General features: G+C 40.4%; 1 protein-coding gene across 9 annotated transcripts in view; it reads right to left on the minus strand.

The window, feature by feature from the left end:
• LOC138919877 (myosin phosphatase Rho-interacting protein-like) overlaps window positions 1-17,331 on the minus strand; it is a 95,842-nt gene that overhangs the window by 66,312 nt on the left and 12,199 nt on the right. Inside the window, exon 1 of one of the 9 annotated variants that reach the window (XM_070246484.1) lies at window positions 4,162-4,211. The exons of the other annotated variants lie outside the window; for them this stretch is intronic. Coding sequence (XP_070102585.1) covers window positions 4,162-4,185 — 24 coding nt within the window. The 5' untranslated portion in view covers window positions 4,186-4,211. Of the gene's footprint in view, window positions 1-4,161; window positions 4,212-17,331 lie in introns of those variants that run through there. 9 annotated transcript variants of the gene reach the window in all.

A 17,331-nucleotide genomic window follows, 5' to 3' on the forward strand; every position in this document is an offset into this window, starting at 1 on the left:
TTTCTCCAAAGAAGATATACAGATGGCCAATAGGCACATGAAAAGATGTTCATCATTGCTGATCATCAGGGAAATGCAAATCAAAACTACACTAACATATCACCTTACACCCATTAGAATGGCAAAAACAGCTAAAACAAATAGTAACAAATGTTGGAGAGGTTGTGGAGAAAAAAGGAACCCTCATACACTGCTGGTGGAAATGCAAACTGGTGCAGCCACTATGGAAAACAGTATGGAGATTCCTCAAACAGTTAAAAATAGAACTACCATATGATCCAGCTATTCCACTACTGGGTATCTATCCAGAGAGCTTGAAGTCAGCAATTCCAAAAGACCTATGCACCCCAATGTTTCTTGCAGCATTATTTACAATTGCCAAGATGTGGCAGCAACCTAAGTGCCCATCAACAGATGACTGGATAAAGAAAATATGGTATATATATATATATACACAACGGAATACTACTCAGCCGTAAAAAAGAACAAAATCGTCCCATTTGCAACAACATGGATGGACCTTGAGGGAATTATGTTAAGTGAAATAAGCCAGATAGAAAAGGACAATCTCTGTGTGACTCCACTCATATGAGGAATTTAAATCTGTGGACAAAGAGAACAGATTAGTGGCTACCAGGGGAAGGGGGGTGGGGGTGGGGGTGGGCACAAAGGGTGAAGGGTTGCACCTACAACACGACTGACAGACAATAATATACAACAGAAATTTCACAAGATTGTAAGCTATCATTAACTCAACAAAAAATTTTTAAAAAAAGAGAATGAAATATGCAGGAATAAATTTAATCAAAGAGATTCAAAACTCAAACAATGAAAACTACAAAACATTGCTTAAAGAAATTACAGAAGACCTAAATAAACAGAATGGCATCCCGTGTTCATGGACTGAAGGATTTAATATTGTTAAGAGAGCAATATTCCCCAAGTGACCTACAGATTCAATGTAATCCCTATCAAAATTGCAACAGCCATTACTGCAGAAGTAGAAAAGTCAATCCAAAAATTCATAGGGAAATGCAAGGGATCCCACACAGCCAAACCAATCCTGAAAAAGAACGACAGAGTTGGAACACACTCACTTCCCAATTTCAAAACCTGCTACAAAGCTGAAGTAATTAAAACAGTGTGGTACTAGCATAAGGATAGACATAGAGACCAATGGAACAAAAGAGAACAGCCCAGAAATAAAACCATACATCTAGGGTCAACTGATATTGGACAAGGATGCCAAGACCACTGAATGGAGAAAGAAGAGTCTCATCAACAAACGGTGCTAGGCGAATTGTATATTCACGTGCAGAAGACTGAAGTTGGATCCCTATCTCACATCACGTACAAAAACTAACTCAAAATGGATTGAGACCTAAATATAAGAGAGCTAAAATTATAAAATCCTTAGAAGAAAATAGAGACGAATCTTCATAACTTTGGATTTGGCAAAGATTTCTTGGATGGCATCAAATACAGATACAACGAAAGGAAAAATAGATAACTCGGACTTCACCAAAACTGAAAACTTCCGTGCATCAAAGATCACAACCGAGAGAGTGAAAAGACAACCCAGAGAAAGGGAAAAAATACTCACAAATCATGTATCTAATAAGGGATTAATATCCAGAACTTATAAATGACTCCTACAACTAAACAAAAAAGACCAAACACCCTAAATTAAAATTGGGCAAAAGACTTCAATAGACATTTCTTTAAAGAAGATACATAAACAGCCAATAAGCACGTGAAAAGATGCTATACATCAGTAATCATTAGTGAAATACAAATCAAAACCACAATGAGATAACACTTTACATCCATTAGGTTGGCTATCATCAAAAAAATAAAATAAAAAGCATTGTTGGCAAGAATGTGAAGAAACTGGAATGCTTATACATTGCAGGGAATGTAAAATAGTACAGCTGCTGTAAAAAACGGTTTGTTGGTTCCTCAAGACATTACAGATAGAATTCCACTTCTAGGTATACACCCAGAAGAACTGAAAGCAGGGACTCGAGCAGACATTTCTACACCACTGTTTACAACAGCACTACACACGATACTCAAAAGATAGAAACAAACCAAATGTCCATCAACAGATGAATGGATAAACATGGTATATACATACAATTAATGGAATATTATTCAGCCTTACAAAGGAATTAAGTTCTGATACAAGCTACAAAATGGATGAACTTTGAGGACATTATGCTAAGTTAAATAAGCCAAACACAAAAGGACAAATATTGCACGATTCCACTTATATAAAGGTATCTAGAAAAGTCAAATTCACAGAGACAGAAAATAGAATGGTAGTTACCAGAGGTTTGGGGGGAGAGAGGATTGGGGAGCCATTGTTTAATGGGTACAGAGTTTCAGTTTGGGACAATGAAAAAGTTCTGGAGATGGATGGAGGTGACAGCTGCACAACAATGTGAATTATTTAATGCCACTGAATTGTACGTTTAAAAAGAGTTAAAATGGTACGTTTTATGTTTTGTAAATTTTATTACAATTAAATAAACAAAGCCAAAGCCAAAGCCTTAAGGTTTTCTTGCAGGTCCTACAAGATGGGAGCCCCTGTTTCCTCTATGGCCTTCTCTCCTACTAAGACAGCACCTTATGAAATTGCAACATCCCACCTTAGAACATCTACTCTGATCAATAATAATATTGAACTCTTAAAATGTACACGACATTATCTTATTTAATATTGACTTCCAATTACTTCTTTACTTTTAATACCCATTTTCGGTAGAGGTAATCATCAAGATTCAGAGATTGAGGTTCCAAGGCAAGCATGGAACTCAATTAAGATTTTAAAAACCCATGTCTTTATTACCATTAAGCTATACTTCCCCTTATACTATGAGAGAAAAGTTGGGTTCCCCATAATGCACAGACATTCGCAAGAATCTCCAAAACTTTTATTTTAATAAATAGTACATAGTAAATTTCATTCAAAATTAGTACGAATTATTTCTCACTACTCGTCTCCAGTCCCTAATCACATTTTACAGCGTTTATAATCTCATACTAAAAATATCTTGGTTGAAATTGTTTTTTTATACTGAGTATTGCTTGGTCTTTTTAAACAGGTTCTAAATAAACTTGCTTAAATAAAAAAATAAAATAGACCACAATGACATATCACTTCACACCCACTAGAATGGCCATATTTTTTTTAAAACACCAGAAAAGCGTTGGCAAGGAGCTGCAGAAACTGAAACCTTCAAAGATAGCTGATGGCAATGTTAAGATGTGCCACTGTAGAAAACAGTTCGGCATTTCCTCAATAAGTTAAACACAGAATTACCATAAATTATGATTATGACTCAGCAATTCCACTCTTGGGTTTATATCCAAGAGATATGAACACATATGTCCAAACAAGAAAATGTACATAAATGTTCATAGTAGCACTATTCACCATAGCCAAAAGGGAGAAACAAACCAAATGCCCATCGACTGGTGAATGGATACACAAATGTAGGATATCCACACAATGGAGTACTACTCAGTCCTAAAAAGGAATGAAGTACTTGGGGTTGGCCCTGTGTCTGAATGGTTAAGTTCACACGCTCTGCTGCCGCGGCCCCGGGTTTCGCCGGTTCATAATCCTGGGTGCGGGGACACGGCACCGCTCATAGAGCCACGCTGAGGCGGCGTCCCACACGCCACACCTAGAAGGACCCACAACTGAAAATACACAACTGTGTACCGGGGGGCTTTGGGAGAAAAAGGAAAAATACAATCTTTAAAAGAAAAAATAAGCAGCACAAGAGAAAAACAGCCTCCAAACGCACTTGATTGCTAAGAGGTGGCCTGCCAGGCACAGCTTCCCTTGCAATAAATCTTACTTCCCATCAACCCACGTTAACCAGCTCCCCATCCCTCGTGGAAGAAATAAATAGGCTCTAATTACTTTTGCTCGAAATTTGCCCAGAAAGTGGAGAAACATTTGAGGCCTGCCTTCCCACCCACTAAAGCCGGACTTCACAAAAACTAACGCACACGAGTCCTCCAGGAGGAAAACCCTGCGTTAGTATCCCCCGCCTGAGGTAGACCCAAGGATATCCTTCAGGATCGGCGCACAGAAAGAACGGAAATTCCAGGCAAGCCCTCCCACTCACCCCCAAAACACGGACTGACCCCACGGGCTGCCGAAGAAAACATTCCGCAAGGACGGGGTACCACGAAGCCGTCCCAGGATCTCGCATCCTCCCGCCGGCTCGCCCGCCCCTCCCCCGCTCCCCACCCCCGACCCCCACTGCTGCCCCACGCAGTTTCCAGGCCCCAAGATTAGGAGGAATGACCGGGACACCAACACCCGCCTCCGGCTTGGGAGTCTCAATCCCACCAGCTCCGGAGGATCAAGAGAGGAGGGCGGCTGAGCCGCGGCGGCCGAGGAGGCTGCAGGGAGCGACCCCCACGCCACCCCCACCCCGGCCTGAGTCGAGCGCCGAAGCCTTCTCCCCGGAAGGGAAAAGGATGCCTCTCTCCGCCAAGCAACGCGCGAGCCTCAGCCCTCACGCCAGCGCTTCCCGACTCCGAGGGCGCGGAGGCCCGGCCCGCCGGGACCCGGGAGACGGGCTTGTTTTACCTCAGGGGTTCAGCAGTCACGGTTTCGCTTCAACGCCTTGTCGGCTTCAGCGAGCGGAGGGCGCCGCTCTGCGCTCCCAGCGCCCGGTTACGACAGAAATGCACCGGCCTCGTCGTCATCCCCGTAGCTGCTGCTGGATCCTCCCCACAGCTCGAAGGCCGCTGCCGCTGCCACCGCCGCAGGAGCCGCGGAAACAAAGCGCCGCCGCCGCCGTTCTGTGGGGCCGAGGCTCAGGCAGGAGAAGCGGCGCGGCCTCCCTCTGCCGCGTCCTGTCGTCCACGGGCTCCCTCCGCCGCGGCGCAGGCGCTTCTTGGCCGCGGAGACGCACCTTCGTTGGGGGCCTGTTGCTAAGGCGGTCTGTGTCGTTTGATCCCGTCTACCTTGTCGTGGGGGGTCCAGGTCAGTCCCATTGACCTGAAAGTGCTAGTGACGTATTTTGACTTTACTCGGAAAGTGCTTTTTGACCCGTCTTCTTTTCTTGCACTTATTGACAAAACAATAATATTTTACTATAGAATAATACTATATATGAATACTATTAGTATATTACTATACTAAGCCTTTATCTGGGTTATCTCATGTAATCCTTATGCCCTTTGAGGCAGATAAACGCTCATTAGCTACATTTTCCAGATGAGGAAACCAAGACACAAAGCCCCACAGTCATGGAACTGAAATTCAGACCAGACACTGCCCTCTTAATCACTACTCTGTATGGCCATATTGTATATTTTTTCTTATATTTCAGGTTATCGAGTTCTTTGCTTTCCTAGATGTTTTATATATAATAGTCACCATGCCACAATGCTTAAAAACATAAACCCGCGGCCGAGTGGTTAAGTTCCCGCGCTCCGGGGCAGGTGGCCCAGTGTTTCGTTGGTTGGAGTCCTGGGCGTGGACATGGCATGTTCATCAAACCACGCTGAGGCGGTGTCCCACATGCCACAACTGGAAGGACCCACAACGAAGAATATAATACAAATATGTACCAGGGTCTTTGGGGATAAAAAGGAAAAAGAAAATCTTTAAAATAAAAACAAACATATACACAGACATACCTCGTGTTATTGCGCTTCACTTTATTGCTCTTCTCAAATATTGCACTTTTTACAAATTGAGGGTTTGTGGCCTTGAGCAAGTCTGTTGGTGCCATTTTTCCAACAGCATTTGCTTACTTCATGTCTGTGCACCACATTTTGGAAATTCTCGCAAAATTTCAAATGTTTTCATTATTACTATATTTGTTATCATGATCTGTGATCAGTGGTCTTTGAGATTACTACTACAATTGTTTTAGGGCACCACGAACCTCACCTACATAAGACAGCAAACTGAATAGATGTGTGTTTGGACAGCAATTTCCCTTCTCTCTCCCGCTCCTCAGGCCTCCCTATTCCCTGAGACACAATATTAAAATTAGGCCAATTAATAACCCTACAATGGCCTATGGGTGTTCCAAGTGAAAGGAAGAGTCACATGTCTCTCACTTTAAATCAAAACCTAGAAATGATTAAGCTTAGTGAGGAAGACATATCAAAAGCCAAGATAGGCTGAAAGCTAGGCCTCTTATGCCAAACAATTAGCCAAGCTGTGAATGCAAATGAAAAGTTCTTGAAGGAAATTAAAAGTGCTACTTCAGCGAACACGCAAATAAAAAAGCGAAAGAGCCTTATTGCTGAGATGGAGAAAGTTTTAGTAGTCTGGATAGAAGATCAAACCAGCCACAACATCCCCTTAACCCAAAGCCTAATGCGGAGCAAGGTCCTAACTCTTCAATCCTCCGAAGGCTGAGAGAAGTGAGAAAGCTGCAGAAGAAAAGTTTGAAGCTAGCAGAGGTTGGTCCATGAGTTGCAAGGAAAGAAACCATCTCCATAACATGAAAGTGCAAGGTGAAGCAGCAAGTGCTGACGTGGAAGCTGCAGCAAGTTCTCCAGAAGATCTAATCAGGATAAATGATGATGGTGGCCACACTAAACAACAGATATTCAATGTAGACAAAACAGCCTTATATTAGAAGAAGATGCCACCTAGGACTTTCATAACTGGCGAGGAGTCAATGCCTTGCTTCAAAGCTTCAAAGGACAGGCTGACTCTCTCGTTAGGGGCTAATGTACCTGGTAACTTCAAGTTAAAGCCAATGCGCATTTACCATTCTGAAAATCCTGGGACCCTTAAGAATTATGCTAAAGGTACTCTGTCTAAGCTCTATAAATCAAACAACAAAGCCTGGATGACAGCACATCTATTTACAACATGGTTGAGTCAATATTTTAAGCCCACCATTGAGACCTGCTGCTCAGAAAAAAAGATTCCTTTCAAAATATTACTGCTTATTGACAATGCACCTGGTCACCCAAGAGCTCTGATGGAGATTGCAACGAGATTAATATTGTGTTCGTGCCTCCTCACACAACATCCATTCTGCAGCCCATGGACCAAGGAGCAACTTCAACTTTCAAGTCTTATTATTGAAGAAATACATTTTGTAATGCTATAGCTGCCATACTTAGTGACTCCACTGATGGACCAGGGCAAAGTAAATTGCAAACCTTCTGGAAAGGATTCACCATTCCAGATGCCACTAAGAATATTTGTGATTCATGGGAACAGGTCAAAATAGCAACATTAACAGGAGTTTAGAAGAAGTTGATTCCAAACCTCATGGATGACTTTGAGGGGTTCAAGACTTCAGCGGAGGAAGTAACGGCAGATGTGGTGGAAATCGCAAGAGAACAAGAATTGGAAGTGGAACGTGAGGAGGTGACTATATTGCTCCAATCGCATGATAAAACTTTCACAGATGAGGAGTTGCTTCTTATGGATGAGCAAAGAAGGTGGTTTTTTGAGATGGAACCTACTCCTGGAGAAGATGCTGTGAAGATTATTGAAATGACAACAAAGAATTTAGGATATTACATAAACTTAGTCGATAAAGCAGTAGCAGGCTTTGAGAGGATTGATTCCAATTTCGAAAGAAGTTCTGTGGGTAAAATGCTATCAAACAGCATCACATGCTGCAGAGAAATCATTCATGAAAGAAAGAATCAATCAATGTGGCAAACTTCACTGTTGTCTTATTTTAAGAAGTTGCCACAGCCACCCCAACCTTCAGCAATAACCACCCTGATCAGTCAGCAGCCATCAGCATTGAGGCAAGACCCTCCACCAGCAAAAAAAATTATGACTTACAGAAGGCTCAGATGATGGTTAGCATTTTTTAGCGATAAAGTATTTTTAATTAAGGCATGTGTATATTTTCAGACATAATGCCACTTAATATTAATAGACTTAATAGACTATAGCATAGTGTCAACATAACTTTTATATGTCCTGGGAAACCAAAAAGTTCCTGTGACTCGCTTTGTTGTGCTATTTGCTTTATTGTGGTGGTCTGGAACCAAACCCACAATATCCCCAATGTATGCCTGTGTGTGTGTGTGTGTGTGTGTGTGTGTGTGTGTGTGTGTAACATAAGACCAACTTGAGATCTGCATACAATTCTTTCAATATTGAATAAATCCAAAACTGCCACTTGGAATACACATACACATCGACCTTTTCCCCAGTCTGATGTGATATTTAGCTCACAGAACAACCAATCTAGGTCTATTTTCTCCTCATTACAGAGGTTTGGCTGGATGAGCTCTAAAAGCCTCTCCAACTTTCATGTTCTATAAGTTAATTGTCGATTGGTAATCTCTGCAAGTCACAAATCAGTTCTCTAAAATCAAATGGCCTCAAATTTTATTTCCAATTTTATTCCGCCATACATGTTTTAGTCCATTCCATTTACTTTTCTTGAAATTTGCAAGACCTCCTGTTGTGTTTAGGTGACAGGGTTGCTGCTTTCTACTGGAATAGCAAGTGATGAGCCTTTCTTGAATGGAACACTTTGATAATCTGATAGACTCAGGCAACTTTTTAATCAAGAGAAGCTTTTACACATTTCAAGTCCTCTGTCAAGTATTCAAGTACCATTGCCAAATATCAAACTAGACTTCTGTATCTGGTATACTGATTTTATTCTTGTCTTCCATACATTAAATGTCACTTAAACATACAATTTGCAGAAGTTATATTTTCCTCCTTGGGAAATGCAATAAATTTGACAGGAGAGCCACTCCATTACATGACAGCACATGACTTTTAAACTAGTTCTTGCTGACAGGACTCCTTAACACTAAACAGCATTAAATGACAAATTCCACAAATAGAGAAACATCTTAATAACAAATTGACAATCACAGAATTTTTAAAATTTGTGAATCATAAGAAAGACAAGTCCAATAAAGGATGACTAACAAAGTTTTACTGATAGATTATTGTACATACATCACTTTTAGTAGATGATTCTCAATGAGTTTCCTTCAGCTATATTTTAGAAAAAGTTCACTGGCCCATATCGCTTTCATATTTTTCATCAAATTGCCACAGAAATCAACATAAAACCCTTTCTTGGACTCTTGACCATAAATGTGTAATTTGTGAATCTGCTTTCGAAGAAAGACAAAGTAAATTACCCTTAAAAGAGCAAATTGGAGGAGAAAATACATGCTCTCATAATTTGTAATAAATACCATCACAAATTGTGACTATTTTATGTCAAAATCATAATGCTTTGGCAATATCTATGAAATTTTTAAATGCGTATATCCTTTAATCCAGAAATTTAACTTCTAGGAATTTACCCAACAGATATATGTGAAAAATGAGATGTTCACAAGACTATTCACTGCAGCATTGTTTGTAACATCAAAGCTTTGTAAATAACATAGATATTCCTCAACAGGACACCGGTTAAGTGAACTGTGCTATGCAGACAACAGAATACCACATAGCACCTTAATATAAAAATTTTTCAAAAATCATTTGCATTTGCATGCACTAACAATGATCAATCCAAAAAAAATTTTAAACAAATCTCATTTACTATAGCAACAGAAAGGATAAAATACTAAGGAATAAACTGAACCAAGGAGGCAAAAGATTTGTACACTGAAATCTAGAAACTATTCCTAAAAGAAAGTACAAATGAATGGAAAGATACGCCATGCTCATGGACTGGAAGACTTAGTGTTGTTAAATGGCCACACCAGCCAAAGGGACCTGCAAATCCAATGAAATCCCTATCAAAGGCCCAACATCATTATTCGCAGAAATAGAAAAAAAACCTAAAATTCACATGGAAGCTCAAGGGACCCTGAATAGCCAACACAATCTTACAAAGAAAGAGCAAAGGTGAAGACTACACATTTCTTGATTTCAAAAAATACTACAAAGCAACAGTAATCAAGATGATGTGGCATTGGCATGAAGACAGATATATAAACCAATGGAACAGAAAAGAAAGCCCAGAAATAAACCTTTGCATATATGGCCAAATAACTTTCAACAAGGATGCCAAGACTACACAATGGGGAAAAGAAAGTCTGTTCAACAAATGGTGTGAGGAAAATTGGATATCCACTTGCAAATAGTGAAGTTGGACCCTCAACTTACACCATATACAAAACTTACCTCAAAATGGATTAAAGACCTAAACCTATAAAATTCCTAGAAGAAAACATAGGGGGAAAGATTCAGGCCATTAGATTTGACAATGGTTTCTTGGATATGACACCAAAAGCACAGGCAGCAAAAGTAAAATAGACAAATGAGACTACAGTTGTGTGCCACATAACAACGTTTCAGTTAACAACGGACCACACGTACAACAGTGGTCCCATAAGATTAATACCATACAGCCTAGGTGTGTAGTAGGTTATACCATCTAGGTTTGTGTAAGTACACTCTATGATCTTTGCACAACTTGGAAACCACCACATGATGCAGTTCTCAGACTTCCCCATCTTTAAGTAATGCATGACTGTATATCAAGCTTAAAAACTTCTGCACATCAAAGGAAACTATCAACAGAATGAAAAGACAACCTACTGGGGCTGGCCCCATGGCTGAGTGGTTAAGTTTGTGTGCTCTACTTCCATGGCCCAGGGTTCCGCCAGTTCGGATCCTGGGCACAGACATGGCACCGCTCATCAGGCCATGCTGAGGCAGCATCCCACACAGCACAACGAGAGGCACTCACAACTAGAATATACAACTATGTAGGGGGGGTCTTTGGGAAGAAAAAAAAAGAAGATTGGCAACAGTTGTTAGCTCAGTTGCCAATCTTTAAAAAAAAAAAGACAAGCTATGGAATAGGAGAAAATACTTGCAAATCATATATTGATAAGGGGTTAATATCCAGAATATATAAGGCACTTGTACAATTTAACACCAAAAAACAAATAAGTCCATTAAAAAAATTGGTAAAGGACTTGAATAGACAATTCCCCAAAGAAGATATACAAATGTCCAACAAACATATGAAAAGATGCTCAACATCACAAATCATAAGAGAAATTCAAATCAAAACAACAATGAGATATTACCTCCTGCCTGTTGGAATGGCTATGATAAAAAGACAGGAATAAATGCTGGTGAGGATGTGGTGAAAGGGAACACTTATGCACTGTTGGTGGGGATGTAAAATGGTGTAGCTGCTGTGGAAAACAGTATGGAGGTTCCTCAAAAAGTTAAAAATAGGATTACCATATGGTCTAACACTTCCACTTCTGGATGCATACCTAAAACAAAAGAAAGCAGGGTCTCAGAGAGATATTTGATACTGATGTTTATGGTAGCATTATTAACAATAGCCAAAGGGGGAAACAATCCAAACGTCCTTTTACGATGAGTGAATAAAGAAAACGTGATATACCTCAACAAAATATTGGCAACCCGAATACAGCAATACATCAGAAAGATTATACACCATGATCAAGTGAGATTTACACCAGGGATGCACAGATGGTTAAACATCCACCAATCAATCAATGTGATACACCATATTATGAAAATGAGGAATAAAAATCATATGATCATCTCAATAGATGCAGAAAAAGCATTTGACAAGATCCAACACCCTTTTACAATAAAAACTCTCAATAAAATGGGTATAGAAGGAAAGTACCTCAACATAATAAAGGCCATATATGACAAACCCACAGCCAACATCATACTCAACAAGGAAAAACTAAGAGCCATCCCTCTGAGAACAGGAACAAGACAAGGGTGCCCACTCTCGCCACTCCTATTCAACATAGTAGTGGAGGTTTTGGCCAGAGCAATTAGGCAAGAAAAAAATAGTTGTCCAAATTAGAAAGAAAGAAGAGAAACTCTCCCTGTTTGCAGATGACATGATTTTATATGTAGAAAACTCTAAAGAATCCATTGGAAAACTATTAGAACTAATCAAGAACTACAGCAAAGCTGCAGGGTACAAAATCAACTTACAAAAATCAGTTGCATTTCTATGCTCTAATAACGAACTAACAGAAAGAGAACTCAAGAATACAATCCCATTTACAATCGCAACAAAAAGAACAAAATATCTAGGAATAAATTTAACCAAGGAGGTAAAAGATCTATACACTGAAAACTACAAGACATCATTGAAAGAAATCGATGATGACATAAAGAAAGGGAAAGATATTCCATGCTCATGGATCTGAAGAGTAAACATAGTTAAAATGCCCATAATACCTAAAGCAATTTACACATTCAATGCAATCCCAGTTAGAATCCTAATGACATTCTTCACAGAAATAAAACAAACAATCCTAAAATTCATATGGGGTAACAAAAGACCCCAAATTTCTAAAGCAATGCTGAGAAAGATGAACGAAGCTGGAGGCATCACAATCCCTGACTTCAAAACATACTACAAAGCTACAGTGATCAAAACAGCATGGTAACTAGTACAAAAACAGGCACACATATCAATGCAATAGAATTGAAAGCCCAGAATGAAAACCACACATCTATGGACAGCTAATCTTTGACAAAGGTGCCAAGAATATACAATGGAGAAAGGAAAGTCTCTTCAATAAATGGTGTTGGGAAAACTGGACAGCCACATGCAAAAGAATGAAAGTAGACCATTACCTTGCATCATACACAAAAATCACCCAAAATGGAGTGAAGTCTTGAATGTAAGATGTGAAACCATAAAACTCCTAGAAGAAAACATAGGTAGTGCACTCTTTGACATCAGTCTTAGAAGGACCTTATCAAATACTATGTCTCTTCAGGCAAGAGAAACAAAAGAAAAAATAAACAAATGGGCCTACATCAGACTAAAAAGCTTCTGCAAGGCAAGGAAAGCCATGAAGCAAATGAAAAGACAACCCACCAACTGGGAGATAATATTTGCAAATCATATATCTGACAAGAGGTTAATCTCCAAAATATATAAAGAACTCATACAACTCAACCAAAAAACAAACAACCTGATCAAAAAATGGGCAGAGGATACAAACAGACATTTTCCCAAAGAAGATATACAATAAGCACATGAAAAGATGTTCAACGTAACTAATTATTAGGGAAATGAAAATCAAAACTACAATGAGATACCACCTTACACCTGTTAGAATGGCTATAATCACCAAGACAAAAAAACAGTAAATGTTGGAGAGGATGTGGAGACAAGGGAACCCTCCTACACTGCTGGTGGGAATGCAAACTGGTATAGCTAATATAGAAAGCAGCATGGAGATTTATCAAAAAAGTAAAAATAGAAATACCATATGGGGGCTGGCCCCGTGGCCGAGCGGTTGGGTTCACGTGCTCTGCTTTGGTGGCCCAGGGTTTCATAGGTTTGGATCCTGGGTGCGGACATGCCACCGCTCATCAGGCCATGCTGAAACGGCATCCCACATAGCACAACCAGAGGTACTCACAACTAGAATATACTGGGGGGCTTTGGAGAGAAGAAGAAGGAAAAGAAAAAAGAAGAAGATTGGTTGGGGCCAGTCCCATGGCCGAGTGGTTAAGTTCGCGCACTCCGCTGCGGCGGCCCAGGGTTCAGATCCTGGGCGTGGACATGGCACCGCTCGTCAGGCCATGTTGAGGCAGTGTCCCACATCCCACAAACAGAGGGACCTGCAACTAAGATATACAACTGTGTACAGGGGGGTTTGGGGAGATAAAGCAGAAAAAAAAAAAGACTGGCAACAGTTGTTAGCCCAGGTGCCAATCTTAAAAGAAAAGAAAAAAAAGAAAAAAAGAAATACCATATGACCTGGCTATCCCACTACTGGGTATTTATCCAAATAATTTGAAATCAACAATTCAAAGAGACTTATGCACTCCTATGTTCATTGCAGCATTATTCACTATAGCCAAGATACAGAAGTCAACCCAAGTGCCCATCGACTGACGAATGGATAAAGAAGATGTGGTATATATACACACAATGGAATACTACTCAGCCATAGAAAAAGACAAAACCGTCCCATTTGCAACAACATGGACGGAGTTTGAGACTATTATGTTAAGCTAAATAGACCAGGCAGAGAAAGAAAAACACCAAATGATTTCACTCATATGTGGAAGATAAACAAATATATGGACAAAGAGAACAGATTAGTGGTTACCAGAGCAGGAGGGGGTTGGGAAGTGGACAAAAGAAGTAAAGGGCACATATATATATGATAACTGACAAATAATAACGTACAACTGAAATTTCACAATGTTATAAGCTATTATGACCTCAATAAAATAAAGAACATATATATAAAAAAGAAAATGTGATATGCATACATACATATATACATACATACATAAATACATACACACACAATGGAATATTATGCAGCCTTAAAAAAGAAGGCAATCCTTTCATGTGCTACGACATGAACGAACCTCGAGGATATCACGCTAAGGGAAATAAAGCAGTCACAAAAGGACAAATGCTTTATGATTCCATTCCTATGAAATATCTAAAATAGTCAAAATCATAGAAACAGAAAGTAGAAAAGTGGTTGACAAGGGTTAGGGAGGGGGCATTAGTGTTTAATGGGTATAGAGTTTCAGTTTTGTGAGATTATGCGGTTTGAAAGATCTGTCGCACAACAATGTGGAGATACTTAACACTACCGAACTGCACACTGAAAATGGTTAAAGTGGTAAATGGAATGTTTTGTGGGCTTTTTTGCCACAATAAAAACTTTTTTAAAGAAGGCAGGGCTAGATGTACAGATATGTGAGATGTTTTCCTAGTTATACCATTAATGAAAAAAAAAGCAAGTCACATAACACTGTGCATAGTATTTTAACATTTGTGTTAGGGGTGAGTGGGGGGAGGAGAGAGAAGATAAGATAAGATAAAAAGTGAAATAACTCGGAAAGAATGAAAATTACGCTTGATAATGGTGGCAGCCTTGGGAAAGTAATCTGGTAGCTGGGGGAACAGGGCAGGAGGCGCCTTCACTATACTTCACTATATACTCTTCGTCCCGCTTATATTTTGTACCATCTGAGTGGATTTCCTATTCAAACAATGGACGTAATTTCAATATTAAGGCAGTGTACTATTAGTGGAAGAATGCACAGATAGATCAGTGGAACAGAATAGAGGGCCCAGAAATAACCCCACACAAACAGTCAACTGATCTCTGACAAAGGACCAAAGGCAATTCAATGGGGAGAGGACAGTCTTTTCAACAAATGGTGCTAGAAGAACTGGACATTTACATGCGAAGAAAGCAAAGCTAGACACAGACCTTGCACTTTTCATAAAAATTAACTCAAAATGGATACAGATCTAAATTTAAAATACAAAACTATAAACTCCTATAAGCAAAATGGGAGAAAATCTAGGGGATTGTGAGTTTGGCAATGACTTCTCAGATGCAACACAAAAAGCATGATCTATTAAAGAAAAAATTGATAACTTGGATTTTATTATTAATTAAAAACTTCTGCTCTGCAAAAGACACTGTTAAGAGAATGAAAAGATAAGCCAGAGACTGGGAGAAAATCTTTACAAGATATATCTAATAAAGGACTGGTATCCAAGATATGCAAAGAACTCTTACAACTCAACAATAAGAAAACAAAGACTCAACTTAAAAATGGGCAAAAGAACTGAACAGACACCTCATCAAAGAAGATATGCTGATGGCAAATAAACTTATAAAAAATGCTCAACATCATATGTCATCAGGAAATTGCACATTAAAAGAACAATGAGGGGCTGGTCCGGTGGCATAGTGGTTAAGTTTGCGTACTCTGCTTTGGCAGCCTGGGGTTCATGGTTCAGATTCCAGGCACAGCCTACACATGTCTCATCAAGCCATCCTCTAGTGGCAATCCCACATACAAGATAGAGGAAGATTAGCACGATTTTTAGTTCAGGGCCAATCTTCCTCAAGCAAACAGAGGAAGATTGGCAAGACTAGCTCAGGGCCTATCTTTGCTGCCTGCCCCTCCCCCTCCCCGACACACACAAAAGGATACAAAGCACTCACTGGAATATACTAATCAGGGGCCAGCCCCACGGCTCAGTAGGTTAAAGTTCTGTGGGCTCTGCTTCAGCTGCCTGGGGGGTTCGCGGGTTCGGATCCCAGGTGCAGACCTATTCCACTCGTCAGTCATGCTGTGTAGGCATCCCATGTACAAAGTAGGGGAAGATCAGCACAGATACTAGCTCGGGGTTAATCTTCCTCACGCAAAGAAAAAGAAAGGGGGGGATTGGCCAGGGATGTTAGCTCGGGGTGAATCTTCCTCACAAAGAAAAGAAAAGAAACAGAAATATACTAGTCACCACTGATTCTGCAGGCAGGGTTTACTTGAACGCCCCTAAACTGTCACCCAGAAGAGCCTGAAGATCATGCTTCAACGTTTATGATGAGGATTTTTAGGCTGCTTAATTTTAAAATGGCTTATGATGAGGATTTTTAGGCTGGTTAGTTTTAAAACTACAGATGAGATTCAGGCTCCAAGGAGTGGAATTTGCTTGCCCCTTTGTTGGGAAACATTTACATTTCTAAGGGAAACCTCTATCTGTGAAGATGCCTCCCTCTCTGTGCCAGGAAGAGGGGGGGATGGTCTTATCTCTAGAGGCTCTTGGTCAATGCCAGAGGCAAGAACTTAAGTTGGTTGCTGTCTGGCAATCTCATGTAACTGGTTTAGGGTGGTGGTGTCTGACCTTTCTAATGTTTACTTAATCCGATTTGATTCTTGTCTAAAAGTCATGGGATCACCCAATGACCAGACCCCACCTGCACTGATACCATTTTAACTTTTTTTCATGTTCTTTCCTTTGTCTTGTAAAGAGATGAATCATATACCTATGCCTTATAAAATTAGCCCTAACCCTCAACTCGGGGCAGCAGCAGGAGCTCTGACTGCCCGTGGGTCCTGTCCCCACGCACCAGCTCTGCCTGCCCATGGGTCCTGTCCCCATGCCAGCGGGGGCAGCAGCAGCAGCTCTGCCTGCCCATGGGCTCTGTCCCCATGCCAGCGGGGGCAGCAGAAGCGGCGGCAGCAGAAGCTCTGACTGCCCATGGGTCCTGTCCCCATGCTATTCCACACTATTTTCTAAATAAAAGAGCACTACTGCCAGATCTTGAGAGTCTAAGAAATCTTTCTTTCGACTCCTCGGCTCACCGATCCCGCATTAATTTCCACCACGAGTCCTACTCTATCCAGCTATACTCACATTTTCAGGACAATGACCAAATACAAAGTGGTGTCAGCGAGGATACATCAATACGGCGTCGGGGCCAAGGCATTAGTGTCTGTTTTAATTTTGAACTGTGGTACAATATACAGAAATTGACCATCTTTGCCATTTGTAAATGTACAGTTCAGTAGCGTTAAGTTCATCACAC

This window comes from Equus caballus, chromosome 21, assembly GCF_041296265.1.
Source record: "Equus caballus isolate H_3958 breed thoroughbred chromosome 21, TB-T2T, whole genome shotgun sequence".
NCBI lineage: Eukaryota > Metazoa > Chordata > Mammalia > Perissodactyla > Equidae > Equus > Equus caballus.